The 17566-nt window shown below is 45.9% G+C and overlaps 1 protein-coding gene across 4 annotated transcripts in view; it reads left to right on the forward strand.

Annotated features, from left to right (window-relative positions):
• Positions 1 to 432: 432 nt before the first annotated feature.
• Positions 433 to 17566, forward strand: part of LOC115165516 (formin-like protein 3) — an 89131-nt gene continuing 71997 nt past the window's right edge. For 2 of the 4 annotated variants that reach the window (XM_029718691.1, XM_029718694.1), the window contains exon 1: positions 433 to 1097. In XM_029718691.1, coding sequence (XP_029574551.1) covers positions 981 to 1097 — 117 coding nt within the window. In that variant the 5' untranslated portion in view covers positions 433 to 980. The remainder of the gene's footprint in view (positions 1098 to 17566) is intronic. The other 2 variants (XM_029718692.1, XM_029718693.1) reach the window with 1 other exon arrangement.

A 17566-nucleotide genomic window follows, 5' to 3' on the forward strand; every position in this document is an offset into this window, starting at 1 on the left:
GATAAATCAAGATGATCCCAATCTTCCCTCGTCCTGTACTCACCTCTTTTAACAGACATAGCCTTCGTACCAAATGACACCCTATTCCCCATATAACCATATACAGCACTACTATTGACCAGAGCCCAATGGGAATAGGGTGCCATTTGTAACGCAATAAATATCTCAGAACATTAGCGGAAATATTGTATACCACTTGTAGACAACACTGAAGACTTATTGGCGTCAAGCGATAAATACATTATGTATGCATATTGTTGGCGCTGTAGTCATGATTACTGAACTTCCATTATCTAACCACCAGGTGGCAATAAAGTGCTGATACCAAATCTACCCATAGGCCCTGCTACATATCTCAACTATAACAGATGTGTGTGAGAGAGAGAGAGAGAGAGAGAGAGAGTGAAAAGCCAAAGGATCAATAGAGAGGGCTTTCCTTTGAACAAAGAGGCGGGGAAATGGCAGAAACCCTGCCTTCTGAGTGGAAGCAACATCGAAGAGTCTTCCAGTCAGGATCACACAACGATAATGAATGGAAAGGCATCGTAGCCAAGAAAATTCAGCTCAGCAACTAAATAGCCTTGCTTTTGGTTGGATTATTATTGAAAGAAGAATTCACAGAAAGAAATGGAAATGGATTGGCCGGGTAAATCGGAGACCATTCTTTGGAACAGAAAACAATTGTATCCTCATTGTTGCTGTTGAGATGATGTTCCGTTTAGAGTAAATGACGTATTATTGTTCTTTACAAATGCAAAAGTAGCAGTTATTTTTAATCGAGGCAGAATGAAACTGGTGTGGTGTAAAACTTTTGATTTAAACTGAAACGTTTGAAACAGAAGTGGCTGTGATTTGGAATAACGCACTGGTGCATTTTGGAGGAACAGAGTGAACTTTCCACTTTTGTAAAAACTCTGGAATAACGTCGTAAGAAGGAACTTAATTTATTTTACTTAAAGGATACATTACTTATTTTAACCATGGGGAATATTGAGAGTGTGGATGGACAGTCGGACAATATGAAGCATCATATAATGCCGTTGAAAGTGCCCATTCCTGACCAGTCGGAGTTGGAGGAGAGATTTGCTTTAGTTTTGGTAAGTGACTGTTGCCTCAGATAAATGTTTGAATTGGAATGGCTTCTGGGTTTGGTTTCCTGTGTTCCAGACTGTCACAGAGGGGCCATATCAAACTTCAGAAGCGCACAATTAACATAAAAAACATGAGGCTACCTACTGATCTGTCATGCTGACGTGATACAGTGCAGACCATTTATCATGAGTACAGACCATATTACCTACCATATGGTAGGCTTTAGGAGGATGTTTGGCGTTTCCTTTAAATTAGTGACCTAAAGTTTATTTTGATTAGGTGAAACAGCTCACACAAGCAACACTTGTTTTTGAATGAAGATATTCCTTTTATCATATGGATCAGTTGTTTGGGTACCCCCAACAGGTCTCTAACATCAGTAACACAGCGAAAACAAGAAAATACAATGTATCTAACACACATGGTTAATCAAGACGATATTTCTCAGCCTAGTGCACTGTGGTCTACAGTAAGACAGTGGATCTGTTTATATAGTCTCATGTGTCCTTGTGGAAAGAAATAGGTCATTATAATAGTGAGCAAAACTAAACTATCCCACTTTTCCTTTATTCAGCTGTAATGATATAGTTGCTGATAGTGGTATTCTAAATTGGCAGACCCATTCTGTCCCACCCCCATCTGCTTTCTGTTTCTCCCCCTCTCGCTCCTGCGGTTCTTTTGTTTCCAAAAAGTCAGCTCGAGGCTTTGGGCTAATTTACTGAAGTCTAGTGCCTTGTGCAAGAATTGGCTCATTTTCAGAGTAACATTTCACTTTTATTATCAAACCTTTAATGACATGTATATGGCCCAAATTCTCGTTATGGAATTCCCTTTTTTGAATTTAAAATTTATGCACAGTCGCTTTCAGATCATTCGCTGACAGATTCCAACAACAACATTTTCTGAATTCCCCTAAAACTCCCACACCCGTGAGATCGTACAAGAGAACCGCCCAATCTCCTCTATTGCTCTGCTCACCATCTTCGCATGGTTCACCATCCATCTTCGCATGGATCACCATCTTGGCATGGCCCACCATCCTGGCATGGCTCACCATCTTGGCATGGCCCATCTTGCCATGGCCCACCATCTTGGCATGGTTCACCACCTTGGCATGGCTCACCATCTTGGCATGGCTCACCATCCTGGCATGGCTCACCATCTTGGCATGGCTCACCATCCTGGCATGGCTCACCATCTTGGCATGGTTCACCATCTTGGCATGGCTCACCATCCTGGCATGGCTCACCATCTTGGCATGGCTCACCATCCTGGCATGGCTCACCATCTTGGCATGGCCCACCATCTTGGCATGGCTCACCATCCTGGCATGGCTCACCATCTTGGCATGGCCCACCATCCTGGCATAGCTCACCATCCTGGTATGGCCCACCATCTTGGCATGGCTCACCATCTTGGCATGGTTCACCATCCTGGCATGGCCCACCATCTTGGCATGGTTCACCATCTTGGCATGGCCCACCATCTTGGCATGGTTCACCATCTTGGCATGGCTCACCATCTTGGCATGGCCCACCATCCTGGCATGGCCCACCATCCTGGCATGGCTTACCATCCTGGCATGGCCCACCATCCTGGCATGGTTCACCATCTTGGCATGGCCATCTTGCCATGGCTCACCATCTTGGCATGGCTCACCATCTTGGCATGGCCCACCATCCTGGCATAGCTCACCATCTTGGCATGGCCCACCATCCTGGCATGGCTCACCATCTTGGCATGGCCCACCATCCTGGCATGGCTCACCATCTTGGCATGGCTCACCATCCTGGCATGGCTCACCATCTTGGCATGGCCCACCATCCTGGCATGGCCCACCATCCTGGCATGGCTCACCATCTTGCCATGGATCACCATCTTGGCATGGCCCACCATCTTGGCATGGCCCACCATCCTGGCATAGCTCACCATCTTGGCATGGCTCACCATCTTGGCATGGCCCACCATCCTGGCATGGCCCACCATCCTGGCATGGCCCACCATCCTGGCATGGCTCACCATCTTGGCATGGCTCACCATCTTGGCATGGCTCACCATCCTGGCATGGCTCACCATCTTGGCATGGCTCACCATCCTGGTATGGCTCACCATCTTGGCATGGTTCACCATCTTGGCATGGCTCACCATCCTGGCATGGCTCACCATCTTGGCATGGCTCACCATCCTGGCATGGCTCACCATCTTGGCATGGTTCACCATCTTGGCATGGCTCACCATCTTGGCATGGCCCACCATCCTGGCATGGCTCACCATCTTGGCATGGCCCACCATCCTGGCATGGCTCACCATCTTGGCATGGCTCACCATCTTGGCATGGCTCACCATCTTGGCATGGCCCACCATCCTGGCATGGCCCACCATCTTGGCATGGTTCACCATCTTGGCATGGCTCACCATCTTGGCATGGCCCACCATCCTGGCATGGCCCACCATCCTGGCATGGCTTACCATCCTGGCATGGCCCACCATCCTGGCATGGTTCACCATCTTGGCATGGCCATCTTGCCATGGCTCACCATCTTGGCATGGCTCACCATCTTGGCATGGCCCACCATCCTGGCATAGCTCACCATCTTGGCATGGCCCACCATCCTGGCATGGCTCACCATCTTGGCATGGCCCACCATCCTGGCATGGCTCACCATCTTGGCATGGCTCACCATCCTGGCATGGCTCACCATCTTGGCATGGCCCACCATCCTGGCATGGCCCACCATCCTGGCATGGCTCACCATCTTGCCATGGATCACCATCTTGGCATGGCCCACCATCTTGGCATGGCCCACCATCCTGGCATAGCTCACCATCTTGGCATGGCTCACCATCTTGGCATGGCCCACCATCCTGGCATGGCCCACCATCCTGGCATGGCCCACCATCCTGGCATGGCTCACCATCTTGGCATGGCTCACCATCTTGGCATGGCTCACCATCCTGGCATGGCTCACCATCTTGGCATGGCTCACCATCCTGGTATGGCTCACCATCTTGGCATGGTTCACCATCTTGGCATGGCTCACCATCCTGGCATGGCTCACCATCTTGGCATGGCTCACCATCCTGGCATGGCTCACCATCTTGGCATGGTTCACCATCTTGGCATGGCTCACCATCTTGGCATGGCCCACCATCCTGGCATGGTTCACCATCTTGGCATGGCCCACCATCCTGGCTTAGCTCACCATCTTGGCATGGCTCACCATCTTGGCATGGCTCACCATCTTGCCATGGATCACCATCTTGGCATGGCTCACCATCTTGGCATGGCTCACCATGTTGGCATGGCCCATCTGCAGGCTTGAGTTGTGCTGGGGCTTTGTGATGCTGTGTAGCCTACACAATCAAAACACACTTTACCCATTCAGCGACACAGTTTACGTGTCAGCTGTGTCTGTCATCCTAATGAACCCTAAAAAAGAAGTTTGTGGACTTAGTTTTTATTGGAATGGAATACCTTGGATTCCAGAAAATAGTAGACATCCGGTGATGGATAGTATAGCACAATAATCCCTGTAATGTCAATTATGAAATAGTGGGCTATATGCCTTCATTATAATATATTTATAAGGACTTTAACACACTTTAATCAAAATAACATTTGTTATTGTGACAAACTCTCACCACCATTGGAATATGTTTCTACATAGCTGTGTCAATAGCATAGTTATGGGCAGTGGTTATGCAAATTATATCTTATTCTTACATTTGAAAGCAAAGTTCCTTATCATTCTTTCAAAACAAACTGTCCTCAAACCACATCTCTCCAAACCACCAATTTAAGAATCCAAACAAAAAAATACTAATTCTCTTCATTCCACCATGAATCAAAGCATTGTTTCTGAGCCAATATGGCTTCTGCTGACCATGTCAGTAAGTACTGTTAAACCTCTACAAATGTGTTTTCGCACAAGTGTTTGTCCAGTGTTTCCCGCTTCTATTATCAACCTCACCACACCTCACCACACCACACCACACCACACCTCACCACATCTCACCTCACCACACCACACCACACCTCACCTCACCACACCTCACCACACCACACCACAACACACCACACCTCACCACACCTCACCTCACCACACCACACCTCACCACACCTCACCACACCACACCTCACCTCACCTCACCACACCTCACCACACCACACCTCACCACACCTCACCACACCACACCTCACCTCACCACACCTCACCACACCTCACCACACCTCACCACACTTCACCTCACCACACCACACCACACCACACCTCACCACACCACACCTCACCACACCACACCTCACCACACCACACCTCACCTCACCACACCACACCACACCTCACCACACCTCACCACACCACACCACACCACACCTCACCACACCCAGCCTGAGTTTAGCGTCTGTGTGTGGACTTTACAGTAACATTATTGGCATGTCCCAGAAACACTGCAGCTGGTATCTTCTTGGTATGACACTCTACTCTACTCTACTCTACTCTACTCTACTCTACTCTACTCTACTCTACTCTACTCTACTCTACTCTACCATGATACTCTTACAGCTAATTACAGAACCAATCAACATCTCTCCTGAGAATGCCTGTCTCTTTTATATACTGTACTCTGTAACTGTATCATTCCACCTATAGGAACATGAATGTCTCTTCAAGACTCTCTGTTACATTATATACAGTGCATTCAGAAAGTATTCAGACCCCTTCACCTTTTCCACATTTTGTTATGTTACAGCCGTATTCTAAAATGGATTAAGTCGTTTTCCCCCCTCATCAATCTACACACAATACCCCATAATGACAAAGCAAAAACAGGTTTTTATACAGTACCAGTCAAAAGTTTAGACACACTTAATCATTCAGTTTTTTTTCTTTATTTTGACTATTTTCTACATTGTAGAATAATAGTGAAGTCATCACAACAATGAAATAACACATATGGAATCATGTAGTAACCAAAAAAGTGTTAAACAAATCAAAATATATTTTATATTGTATATTCTTCAAAGTAGCCACCCTTTGCCTTGATGACAGCTTTGCACACTCTTGGCATTCGGCTGTGACGTAACAAGATGTGGAAAAAGTCAAGGGGTCTGAATACTTTCCATAGGCACTGTATACTATGCAGCCTCTACTACAGTCTGTGAGTAGTGTAGTAGAGGCTGCATAGTATGCGTAATGATAACTATATACATGGGGTACCAGTACCGGGTGTGCAGGGGTACGAGGTCATTGAGGTACATACAGTATGTACAGTACCAGTCAACATTTTGGACACATCTACTCATTCCAGGGTTTTTCTTTATTTTACTATTTTCTGCATTGTAGAAAACTATGAAATAACACATATGGAATCATGTAGAAACCAAAAAAGTGTTCAACAAATCAAAATATATTTTATATTTGAGATTCTTCAAAGTAGCCACCCTTTGCCTTGATGACAGCTTTAGCAGTCTTATGGCTTGGGGGTAGAAGCTGTTCAGGTTCCTGTTGGCTCCAGATTTGCCTTGCGTTGGTACTGCTTGCCGTGCGGTAGCAGAGACTACAGTCTAGTCTTTGACAATTTTTAGAGCCTTCCTCTGACACCGCCTGGTATAGAGGTCCAGTGATGTTCTGGGCCGTACGCACTGCCCTCTGTAGTGCCTTTCGGTCAGATGCCAAGCAGTTGCCGTACCAAGGTGTGATGCAACCAGCCAAGATGCTCTCAGGTGCAGCTGTAGATCTTTTTGAGGATCTGAAGACCCATGCCAAATCTTTTTAGCCTCCTGAAGGGGAAGAGGCATTGCTGTGCCCTCCTTCATGACTGTGTTGGTTTGTGTGGACCTTGATAGATCCTTAGTGATGTGAACAAGCTCTCGACCCGCTCCACTACAGCCCCGTCGATGTGAATGGGGCCGGGTTCGGCCCTCCGTTTCCTGTAGTCCACTATCAGCTCCTTTGTTTTGCTGACGTTAAAGGAGAGGTTGTTGTCCTGGCACCACACTGCCAGGTCTCTGACCTCCTCCCTGTAGGCTTTCTCATTGTTGTTGGTGATCAGGCCTACCACCGTCGTCTATACAAATATCCCACTTTTAATGACTTTTCCCTGCTTTTCTATGTTATCCCGATCGCATCCCTGCACTTGTTGACTGCTGTGCTAAAGTCTCAGCTCCCAGCTATTATGACAAACTATTATATCAAATACCCAAATATTTCACATCATCACCCCACATAGAGGACTGCCTGCAGGAGCCAGTGGGGGGGTAATCAAAGGCCAAGCTCAGCTAGAAGCTGTTCTCACTTAGGCATGGCTGGTGGGGGTCATGCAGAAACAGTTAGAAGCAGTTACTTTTAGACATCATATTTTCCAGAGGGCAAAGCACTGCAGCAGGGGGCATGTTATGTATCAACAGTACTGTGTCCTCTCATGGCCTTTGGTTAGAAACTTGAGTTCTTAAAGGGAAATTCCACGGTAACAGAATTATGCTTTGACTCAGTTTCTTTCACATTAAAATGTATGCCAAACAAAAACCATTGATTTCAAAGTTTAACAAACCATACAACTCTATGCACAATGACTATCTTTAACAATTTCCACTGAACATTTTACAAAAAGTAATTTAGTAGAAGAATTGTGCAGGTGCAAACAGTGGTAGCGGAATTACAGTAAAATCTACCTCCGTTTTTTTATGCGACCACATTCTCCACACTGTTAAATATCTACTCTGAATTAAGATTAAAAGATGTCATATTTTTTTTATTGTTGAACTACAATAAGTGAAGTGGATTTACACCCGGTAACGGAATTACGGTTAGAGAATTCCATCATGGGTCCCTGATCTGTACTACACAGAAACACATAATTATAGATATGAATTTCCATCTCCTCATGTTTCACAAGTTTGGACATCACAGAGCAGCACAGCAGAGCAGAGTAGGATAGAGTGCAGTAGAGCACAGTACAGTACAGTGAAGTAGAGTGTAGTTCAATACAGTAGAGTACAGTATAATATACTGGACTGTACTCTACTTTTCTTTACTGTATTGTAATTTACTGTACTGTATTGCATTCTACTGTACTGTATTGTACAGTACTCTACTGTGCTCTACTCACTGTACTGTACTCAATACTGTATTGTATTGTACTCTACTCACTGTACTGTACTCAGTACTGTATTGTACTCTACTCACTGTACTGTACTCAGCACTGTATTGTACTCTACTCACTGTACTGTACTCAGTACTGCATTGTATTGTACTCTACTCTACTCACTGTACTGTACTCAGTACTGTATTGTACTCTACTCACTGTACTGTACTCAGTACTGCATTGTATTGTACTCTACTCAGTACTGTATTGTATTGTACTCTACTCACTGTACTGTTCTCAGTACTGTATTGTGCTGTACTCAGTACTGTATTGTACTCTACTCACTGTACTGTAGCCAGTATTGTACTGTACTCTACTCTGCACTACTCGCTGTATTGTAATGTGCCATCCAAACTTGTGAAACATACGTCTATGACAGTTTGTCACAAGAGACTAAGGGATATGTAACAGGTTGAATTGGATAACTCATGGACAAATACACCAATAATAGTTTATTATTATCTATCTACAACTGTCGTAACTTGAAGGATAGCTTTTCATCCTCCCTGTCATCACCACAAGACACTTCCTTGACTTTGTGTCTCGTTGCGAGACAGACAACATGTTTTTAGTGCTGTTATGGTTACAGTGGTCTGTGCTGGCTGCTACCTCTGTTCAGGAGGTAAAGAGACTTCAAAGCTCCAGGTTGTCAGGAAGAGAGGGAGACGCGCACACACACACACGCATCGACACACATGCACACACACACACGCACATACAAACACACCATCTTGAAGTTGGAGGTAGTCAGGAAGAGAAGGTCATGGCTTGACTAGCTGGCCATGTTTAGAATTCAGATCACACCAGGGGTTTCCTTCCCAGAGGGAATGGGACTATACTCTAAAAACAATCTCACTCTGTTTGATACAATAGATGAGGGAAAACATTTATAGTCTTCATAAGGTGGGGGAAAACGTTTCTATTGGTCATAAGGTGGGGGAAAACGTTTCTATTGGTCATAAGATGGGGGGAAACGTTTCTATTGGTCATAAGGTGGGGGAAAACGTTTCTATTGGTCATAAGATGGGGGAAAACGTTTCTATTGGTCATAAGATGGGGGGAAACGTTTCTATTGGTCATAAGATGGGGGGAAACGTTTCTATTGTTCATAAGATGGGGGGAAAATGTTTCTATTGGTCATAAGATGGGGGAAAACGTTTCTATTGGTCATAAGATGGGGAAAACGTTTCTATTGGTCATAAGATGGGGGAAAACGTTTCTATTGGTCATAAGATGGGGGGGGGGAAAGTTTCTATTGGTCATAAGATGGGGGAAAACGTTTCTATTGGTCATAAGATGGGGGAAAACGTTTCTATTGGTCATAAGATGGGGGGAAACATTTCTATTGGTCATAAGATGGGGGGAAAATGTTTCTATTGGTCATAAGATGGGGGAAAACGTTTCTATTGATCATAAGATGGGGGAAAATGTTTCTATTGGTCATAAGATGGGGGGAAACGTTTCTATTGGTCATAAAATGGGGGTAAACGTTTCTATTGGTAATAAGTTGGGGGAAAATGTTTCTATTGGTCATAAGATGGGGGGGAAACGTTTCTATTGGTCATAAGATGGGGGAAAACGTTTCTATTGGTCATAAGATGGGGGGGAAAAAGTTTCTATTGGTCATAAGATGGGGGGGAAAATGTTTCTATTGGTCATAAGATGGGGGGAAAACGTTTCTATTGGTCATAAGATGGGGGAAAACGTTTCTATTGGTCATAAAATGGGGGAAAACGTTTCTATTGGTCATAAGATGGGGGGGAAAACGTTTCTATTGGTCATAAAATGGGGGAAAACGTTTCTATTGGTCATAAAATGGGGGAAAACGTTTCTATTGGTCACAAGATGGGGGGGAAAACGTTTCTATTGGTCATAAAATGGGGGAAACGTTTCTATTGGTCATAAGATGGGGGGGAAAACGTTTCTATTGGTCATAAAATGGGGGAAAACGGTTCTATTGGTCATAAGATGGGGGGAAAACGTTTCTATTGGTCATAAAATGGGGGAAAACGTTTCTATTGGTAATAAGGTGGGGGGAAACGTTTCTATTGGTCATAAGATGGGGGAAAACGTTTCTATTGGTCATAAGATGGGGGGGAAAACGTTTCTATTGGTCATAAGATGGGGGGGAAAACGTTTCTATTGGTCATAAGATGGGGGGGAAAACGTTTCTATTGGTCATAAGATGGGGGGGGAAAATGTTTCTATTGGTAATAAGGTGGGGGAAAACGTTTCTATTGGTCATAAGATGGGGGAAAACGTTTCTATTGGTCATAAGGTGGGGGAAAACGTTTCTATTGGTCATAAGGCGGGAAAACGTTTCTATTGGTCATAAGATGGGGGGGAAAACGTTTCTATTGGTCATAAGGTGGGGGAAAACATTTATATTGGTCATAAGATGGGGGAAAAGGTTTCTATTGGTCATAAGGTGGGGGAAAACGTTTCTATTGGTCATAAGGTGGGGGAAAACGTTTCTATTGGTCATAAGATGGGGGAAAACGTTTCTATTGGTCATAAGATGGGGGAAAACGTTTCTATTGGTCATAAGATGGGGGGAAACGTTTCTATTGGTCATAAAATGGGGGGAAACGTTTCTATTGGTAATAAGGTGGGGGAAAACGTTTCTATTGGTCATAAGATGGGGGGGAAAACGTTTCTATTGGTCATAAGATGGGGGGGGAAAACGTTTCTATTGGTCATAAGATGGGGGAAAATGTTTCTATTGGTAATAAGGTGGGGGAAAACGTTTCTATTGGTCATAAGATGGGGGAAAACGTTTCTATTGGTCATAAGGTGGGGGAAAACGTTTCTATTGGTCATAAGATGGGGGAAAACGTTTCTATTGGTCATAAGATGGGGGGGGAAAACGTTTCTATTGGTCATAAGGTGGGGGAAAACGTTTCTATTGGTCATAAGATGGGGGAAAAGGTTTCTATTGGTCATAAGGTGGGGGAAAACGTTTCTATTGGTCATAAGATGGGGGAAAACGTTTCTATTGGTCATAAGATGGGGAGAAAATGTTTCTACTGGTCATAAAATGGGGGAAAACGTTTCTATTGGTCATAAGATGGGGGAAAACGTTTCTATTGGTCATAAGATGGGGGAAAACGTTTCTATTGGTCATAAGATGGGGGGGGAAAATGTTTCTATTGGTCATAAAATGGGGGAAAACGTTTCTATTGGTAATAAGGTGGGGGGAAAACATTTATATTGGTCATAAGATGGGGTAAAACGTTTCTATTGGTCATATTTTCATTGAATAAAAAATGGTCTCAATTTTGTTACAAGATGAATGGTAGAATTTTCTAAGGAAATAAACAAATCAGCATAAGAGCTATTTCATAACTGTTTTCCATAAATGGTATTTCATAACTGTTTTCCATAAATGGTATTTAATAACTGTTTTCCATAAATGGTATTTAATAACTGTTTTCCATAAATGGTATTTAATAACTGTTTTCCATAAATGGTATTTAATAACTGTTTTCCATAAATGGTATTTCATAACTGTTTTCCATAAATGGTATTTAATAACTGTTTTCCATAAATGGTATTTCATAACTGTTTTCCATAAATTGAATGTTCTCATCACATTCTTCCATCTTCTCCCAGTGTGTTTCCGGTGTGTACGGATGTGCCTACAGTAGTGTGTGTGTGTGTGTGTGTGTGTGTGTGTGTGTGTGTGTGTGTGTGTGTGTGTGTGTGTGTGTGTGTGTGTGTACTAAGGAGGAGCGTATGTGTCTGTATCTGGTGGGGCGGCGTCCTCCTCCCAGACAGAGATAGGCAGGCATTATGATGTAATGAGGGCAGGCTGTGCCAGTGCAGTAATATCTATCCATCCACGAGCTAACGACTTTAGCAGAGTCACTCATCTGTGGATGGGAGAGGAATTGAAGGAGGTTCTGAGTGGAGAGGATGGGGGGAGGGGGGGAGGAGGAGGATGGGGTGGGATGAGACCCCTGGGTTAAATTAGACTACTTTATGCGGTCGGATAATAAAATGGTTGGGTCAAGTCTAACCAGGAGCATGTGTTAAAGGCATCTCCTCTTTTCTCTCTTGTTCAGTCCTCTTCCTTCCTCTCTCTCTCTCTCTCTCTCTCTCTCTCTCTCTCTCTCTCTCTCTCTCTCTCTCTCTCTCTCTCTCTATCTCTCTCTCTCTCTCTCTCTCTCTCCTCTCTCTCTCTCCTCTCTCTCTCTCCTCTCTCTCTCTCTCTCTCTCTCTCTCTCTCTCTCTCCTCTCTCTCTCTCCCTCTCTCTCTCTCTCTCTCTCTCTCTCTCTCTCTCTCTCTCTCTCTCTCTCTCTCTCTCTCTCTCCTAGCTCTGTTTTTCTCAGTCCTTGCTCTGTTTTTCTTCTGTGGCTGGAAACAGCTGCCTGCCTAGCATTTGTTCTCCCTCTCTTTACAGGGGTTTCGACTGTGAAGCATATGGTAATCTTTATTAGCTAACCTTCTCCATATGACTTTCTCCTTGGTGGTGGTGGTGCTGCTTTCAAAGGTGTGTATGGCATCTTTCAAAGTGACACCACACCACTGCTCTGTGTCTGTGTGTGTAACGTTTGTCTCTCTGTGTGTGTAACGTTTGTCTCTGTGTGTTTGCCCCCGCACCACTCCCCTCCACCGCTGGATTCCTGTGGTCAAGTCTGGGCTGGGGCAACAGGACAACTCAGCCAGGCTCAGCCAGGCTCATAGAGAGAGCAGAGGGAAAACTCTCTTTGAACTAGCTGCCTGGCACTGTGCTGTCTACTGCTGCCCTGTACTGACATTACCAACGGGCGAGAACAGCTCACACACATCTTTCAAAGACACTGGGATTATTTGATCTACTTAATTGCGTTGGTTGGAGTCCATCCTAACAGATTTGTCAGAGACTTTGTCCCAAATGGCACTCCATTGGGCTCTGGTCATAAGTAGGACCCTACTGTATATAGGGAACAGGGTGCCCTTTGGGACATAACCAGAGTGTTGCAGAGAGTTGCACCATACTCCGAGGTTTGATTATGGTACAGGCAAGTCCCTCTGGTTTGCATGAGCTCATGGATATTCCTGTGGAATGAGATGGAGGAAGGAAACGAGGGTTAGTGAACCACAGTGAACCATAGTGAACCATAGTGAAGTGGACCATAGTGAACCATAGTGAAGTGGACCATAGTGAACCATAGTGAAGTGGACCATAGTGAACCATAGTGAAGTGGACCATAGTGAACCATAGTGAAGTGGACCATAGTGAACCATAGTGAAGTGGAACATAGTGAACCATAGTGAAGTGGAACATAGTGAACCATAGTGAAGTGGACCATAGTGAACCATAGTGAAGTGGACCATAGTGAACCATAGTGAAGTGGACCATAGTGAACCATAGTGAAGTGGAACATAGTGAACCATAGTGAAGTGGACCATAGTGAACCATAGTGAAGTGGACCATAGTGAACCATAGTGAAGTGGAACATAGTGAACCATAGGGAAGTGAAATGAGACATGTGACATGTGCTGACAAAGTGACTCCTTCATCCCTCCTCTGACATCATCAGTAGACAGAGAGATAGAAATAGAAATAGAAATGATCCATGACTGGACTGCTAAATTACTGGTCTGGGGTGCTTTACCCATTCTACTTATTCTGTTTCTATGGTCAGAAAGCACTAAAACGACCTGGAGGGAGTCGGTCAGGAGGGTGTGTGTGTGTGTGTGTGTGTGTGTGTGTGTGTGTGTGTGTGTGTGTGTGTGTGTGTGTGTGTGTGTGTGTGTGTTTGATAGATGCCACTCAGCTGAAACTAAAGGATTCAAGCTGTGTGCAGCGTTTGTGGGACATTACATTTAAATAGTTTTCCTTTGTTTGAGGGAAGCTGCATTTTACACTCTTAGAAAAAATGGTTTCAAAAGGGTTCTTCAGCTGTCCCCATAGGAGAACCCTTTTTGGTACCAGGTAGAACCCTTTTTGGTTTCAGGTAGAACCCTCCCTCAGGCTATAGCTAGTCCCTATTATGGGCTAGTCTTTCTGGGCCTGGGCCTAAAGGTTTTTAGTGCTTTTCTTAGCAGAGCAGTTATTTAGAAAAGCCCAGGTCAAGTTGAAGAGCATGACTGAACACATACAGCATGTCTCTACACACATGGAACGTCAAGGACTCTGGAAGGGTTCTTCATGTGACCCATCTGACTGAAAAAGGATTCTTCCATTCCATTCTTCAGTTCCGTTCTTTTAAGGCAGCCATTCAACTGACCACCTTGATAGTATTGTTGAAGAGTACTCATGACTTCAACTTCAATGGTCTTGTCTGGAGGCTTGACTCAAACATTGTTCTCTCCACAGAACTTTGGGATATGAAGTTGACTGAGTCTATGGAATGAGTATACATTGTGTGTTGTACAATAAGCCATTTTGTATGACCTTTAATGTTGTTCACATAGCCAAGTGTTGTTAATGTATGAGGGAGTGTGCAGGACTATATTTATGCATGTGTTAGTGGCCTGCATGCTGCTCCCTCTAGTTCAACTGCAGTGAGCCCCCAGCCTCTCCTCTCTAGGTCGAAGAGCTGCAGTGAGCCCCTAGCCTCTCCTCTCTAGGTCGAAGAGCTGCAGTGAGCCCCTAGCCTCTCCTCTCTAGGTCGAAGAGCTGCAGTGAGACCCTAGCCTCTCCTCTCTAGGTCGAAGAGCTGCAGTGAGCCCCTAGCCTCTCCTCTCTAGGTCGAAGAGCTGCAGTGAGCCCCTAGCCTCTCCTCTCTAGGTCGAAGAGCTGCAGTGAGCCCCTAGCCTCTCCTCTCTAGGTCGAAGAGCTGCAGTGAGCCCCTAGCCTCTGCTCTCTAGGTCGAAGAGCTGCAGTGAGCCCCTAGCCTCTCCTCTCTAGGTCGAAGAGCTGCAGTGAGCCCCTAGCCTCTCCTCTCTAGGTCGAAGAGCTGCAGTGAGCCCTTAGCCTCTCCTCTCTAGGTCGAAGAGCTGCAGTGAGCCCCTAGCCTCTCCTCTCTAGGTCGAAGAGCTGCAGTGAGCCCCTAGCCTCTACTCTCTAGGTCGAAGAGCTGCAGTGAGCCCTTAGCCTCTCCTCTCTAGGTCGAAGAGCTGCAGTGAGCCCCTAGCCTCTCCTCTCTAGGTCGAAGAGCTGCAGTGAGCCCCTAGCCTCTACTCTCTAGGTCGAAGAGCTGCAGTGAGCCCTTAGCCTCTCCTCTCTAGGTCGAAGAGCTGCAGTGAGGCCCTAGTCTCTCCTCTCTAGGTCGAAGAGCTGCAGTGAGCCCCTAGCCTCTCCTCTCTAGGTCGAAGAGCTGCAGTGAGCCCCTAGCCTCTCCTCTCTAGGTCGAAGAGCTGCAGTGAGACCCTAGCCTCTCCTCTCTAGGTCGAAGAGCTGCAGTGAGCCCCTAGCCTCTCCTCTCTAGGTCGAAGAGCTGCAGTGAGCCCCTAGCCTCTCCTCTCTAGGTCGAAGAGCTGCAGTGAGCCCCTAGCCTCTCCTCTCTAGGTCGAAGAGCTGCAGTGAGCCCCTAGCCTCTACTCTCTAGGTCGAAGAGCTGCAGTGAGGCCCTAGCCTCTCCTCTCTAGGTCGAAGAGCTGCAGTGAGCCCCTAGCCTCTCCTCTCTAGGTCGAAGAGCTGCAGTGAGCCCCTAGCCTCTCCTCTCTAGGTCGAAGAGCTGCAGTGAGCCCCAAGCCTCTCCTCTCTAGGTCGAAGAGCTGCAGTGAGCCCCTAGCCTCTCCTCTCTAGGTCGAAAAGAACTGGTTTCCTCCTCAATACAATGGGGACTTTGTCAGTTGAGTTGTTTTAAACAGGGGGCTTCATCCCCTAGTGCCTTTTGTGCTACTCCTATAAGTTATTAAACTCACAGGGGTGGATCCCAAAGCTCACAGGGACGGATCCCAAAGCTCACAGGGACGGATCCCAAAGCTCACAGGGACGGATCCCTAAACTCACAGGGACGGATCCCAAAGCTCACAGGGACGGATCCCAAAGCTCACAGGGACGGATCCCTAAACTCACAGGGACGGATCCCTAAACTCACAGGGACGGATCCCAAAGCTCACAGGGACGGATCCCAAAGCTCACAGGGACGGATCCCAAAGCTCACAGGGACGGATCCCTAAACTCACAGGGACGGATCCCAAAGCTCACAGGGACGGATCCCTAAACTCACAGGGACGGATCCCAAAGCTCACAGGGACGGATCCCTAAACTCACAGGGACGGATCCCGAAGCTCACAGGGACGGATCCCGAAGCTCACAGGGACGGATCCCGAAGCTCACAGGGACGGATCCCTAAACTCACAGGGACGGATCCTAAAGCTCACAGGGACGGATCCCAAAGCTCACAGGGACGGATCCCAAAGCTCACAGGGACGGATCCCTAAACTCACGGATCCCTAAACTCACGATATAATGATATAATGTATGCGTCCAAAATGGCACAGTATTCCCTAAGTAGTGCACTACTTTTTACAGGGTCCATTGGGCTGGGGTCAAAAGTGGGACACTATGTAGGGAATAGGGTGCCATTGGGGATTTAGCGCATAAATCAGAAACCAGCTTGGTGATATAATCCTTTTACCAACTGAGAAAACTGTCTTGGTGTATTTATTTTTTTAATTTATTTTACCTTTATTTAACTAGGCAAGTCAGTTAAGAACAAATTCTTATTTTCAATGACGGCCTAGGAACAGTGGGTTAACTGCCTGTTCAGGGGCAGAAAACAGATTTGTACCTTGTCAGCTCGGGCATTTGAACTTGCAACCTTGCGGTTACTAGTCAAATCAAATCAAATCAAATGTATTTATATAGCCCTTCGTACATCAGCTGAAATCTCAAAGTGCTGTACAGAAACCCAGCCTAAAACCCCAAACAGCAAGCAATGCATGTGAAAGAAGCACGGTGGCTGGGAAAAACTCCCTAGGAAAAACTCCTGAGAAAGGCCAAAACCTAGGAAGAAACCTAGAGAGGAACCAGGCTATGAGGGGTGGCCAGTCCTCTTCTGGCTGTGCCGGGTGGATATTATAACAGAACATGGTCAAGATGTTAAAATGTTCGTAAATGACCAGCATGGTCAAATAATAATAATCATAGTAATTGTCGAGGGTGCAACAAGCACGTCCGGTGAAACAGGTCAGGGTTCCGTAGCCGCAGGCAGAACAGTTGAAACTGGAGCAGCAGCATGGCCAGGTGGACTGGGGACAGCAAGGAGTCATCATGCCAGGTAGTCCTGAGGCATGGTCCTAGGGCTCAGGTCCTCCGAGAGAAAGAAAGAAAGAGAGAAGAGAGAATTAGAGAGAGCATATTTACATTCACACAGGACACCGGATAAGACAAGAGAATACTCCAGATGTAACAGACTGACCCTAGCCGCCCGACACATAAACTACTGC

Source organism: Salmo trutta, chromosome 28, assembly GCF_901001165.1.
Source record: "Salmo trutta chromosome 28, fSalTru1.1, whole genome shotgun sequence".
Lineage (NCBI taxonomy): Eukaryota > Metazoa > Chordata > Actinopteri > Salmoniformes > Salmonidae > Salmo > Salmo trutta.